The 1453-nt window shown below is 26.6% G+C and overlaps 1 protein-coding gene across 1 annotated transcript; it reads left to right on the top strand.

Moving 5' to 3' along the window:
* Nucleotides 1–566: 566 nt before the first annotated feature.
* Nucleotides 567–917, top strand: LOC107882710 (the record flags this gene model as incomplete). The annotated part of the gene is made up of 1 exon (XM_029492085.1): nucleotides 567–917. A coding segment is annotated over exon 1 (351 nt), but the record flags the coding sequence as incomplete, so codon positions are not given.
* Between the last annotated feature and the right edge of the window lie 536 nt (nucleotides 918–1453).

Below are 1453 nucleotides of genomic sequence, written 5' to 3'. Positions count from 1 at the left end.
TAATAAAAAAAAGGTGGACAAGTGGGTACCGCTCTGCTGTACAGTAGTTTTGATTGATGTGTTATATTTGAAAACAATGATAATGCCGGGTCCACTCAGAGACGACAAAAGTAAAACAAAACAAAAACTCTGTGTTTTTCGACAAAATCAAAACATTTTTAAAACAATTTTGTTTTTTCCAACAAATTGTTCGTGTTTTGAAAAACAAAGTCGTGTCCCGAGCGGTGTCGGTAAACATCAAAAGGTTTTGGTTTTGTTGTTGTTTTTGCAAACACTGTCGAACGTGTGTGGACATGTTTTCAAAACAACCAACAGGCAATATTTTTTATCGGGATTTCGCGGGCAGTACCAATTTGGTTATTTATAAATATATATTTATTATAAATAATATATAATTTAATATTATAAATTCGTTGTCTACCATTTAGTATTAATTAGTCTGTCGTACTGTTGACGTACACGACACGTGTGTGTTTGATTTAAATTTTCAAAAATAAAGAATTTAGTTTTTTTTAAGTTTTATTTTGTTTAATTAAAATTATTCGGTGCAATTCGGTATAACTAAAATGAATAAAAAAAAATGGACTACTGAAGAAACGTGCAAGCTGATTGAATTGTACCGTGAATCCCCAATATTGTGGGATGCCAAAAACTTAAATCATAAAAATAAATTCAAAACAGCCGATGCATTGAAAGAAATAGCGTTCACATTCAATACCGATTCTAGTGAAATAGACAGGAAGCTTAAAAATCTATACTCGCAATACACAAGAGAAAGGCGTAATTATAAAGCTATGAAAAAATCAGGAGCTGGAAAAGAATTTCATGCTAAATGGTTCGGATATGAACTTATGAGTTTTCTACAAGATAAAAATAAACCTAGGAAAACTCGAGAATTTGGATTAGATGAATGTCAGGTATGTATAAATATTAATAATTATATTACTTAATTTAAAAATATTTAAATAAATAAGTATATACATATTTTAATAGTTGCCATGTAGTACAGTGGTGCAGTACACAACTCATCTAGGTAGTCACTAAATATAATAAATAAATAAATAAAAATATTTTACAACATTTAATCATAAAAAATATTCATAACACAAAAATATTATAACATAAAAATGTAAAATACTTCATAGATAGTATACATAATTACACTTCGTCACTGCCATTTCATTTCATTCAAGTTAGGTAATATCGTGAATGAAATTTAAATTCTTTCCAATATCTTTAAAAAAAAAAAAATTTTTACGTTACTTCGCTATTAAGTATACCTACCTTACAATAACAATTAAAAATAATAATGATAATAATAATTCGAAATATTTAGTGTTTAATTTAGTTGAAATCTTTGAACAACAATAGTTTATTCGTAGTAATATTTTTCGTAGTAAAATATATTTAAAAAAAATATATTAATAATAGTGTTTTCAAAATTAGCATAGTT

The sequence above is a fragment of the Acyrthosiphon pisum genome, unplaced genomic scaffold (assembly GCF_005508785.2).
Source record: "Acyrthosiphon pisum isolate AL4f unplaced genomic scaffold, pea_aphid_22Mar2018_4r6ur Scaffold_20779;HRSCAF=22105, whole genome shotgun sequence".
Taxonomy (NCBI): Eukaryota; Metazoa; Arthropoda; class Insecta; order Hemiptera; family Aphididae; genus Acyrthosiphon; species Acyrthosiphon pisum.
The sequence above is the reverse complement of the archived record's forward strand: the minus strand, read 5'-3'. Positions and strand labels throughout refer to the sequence as shown.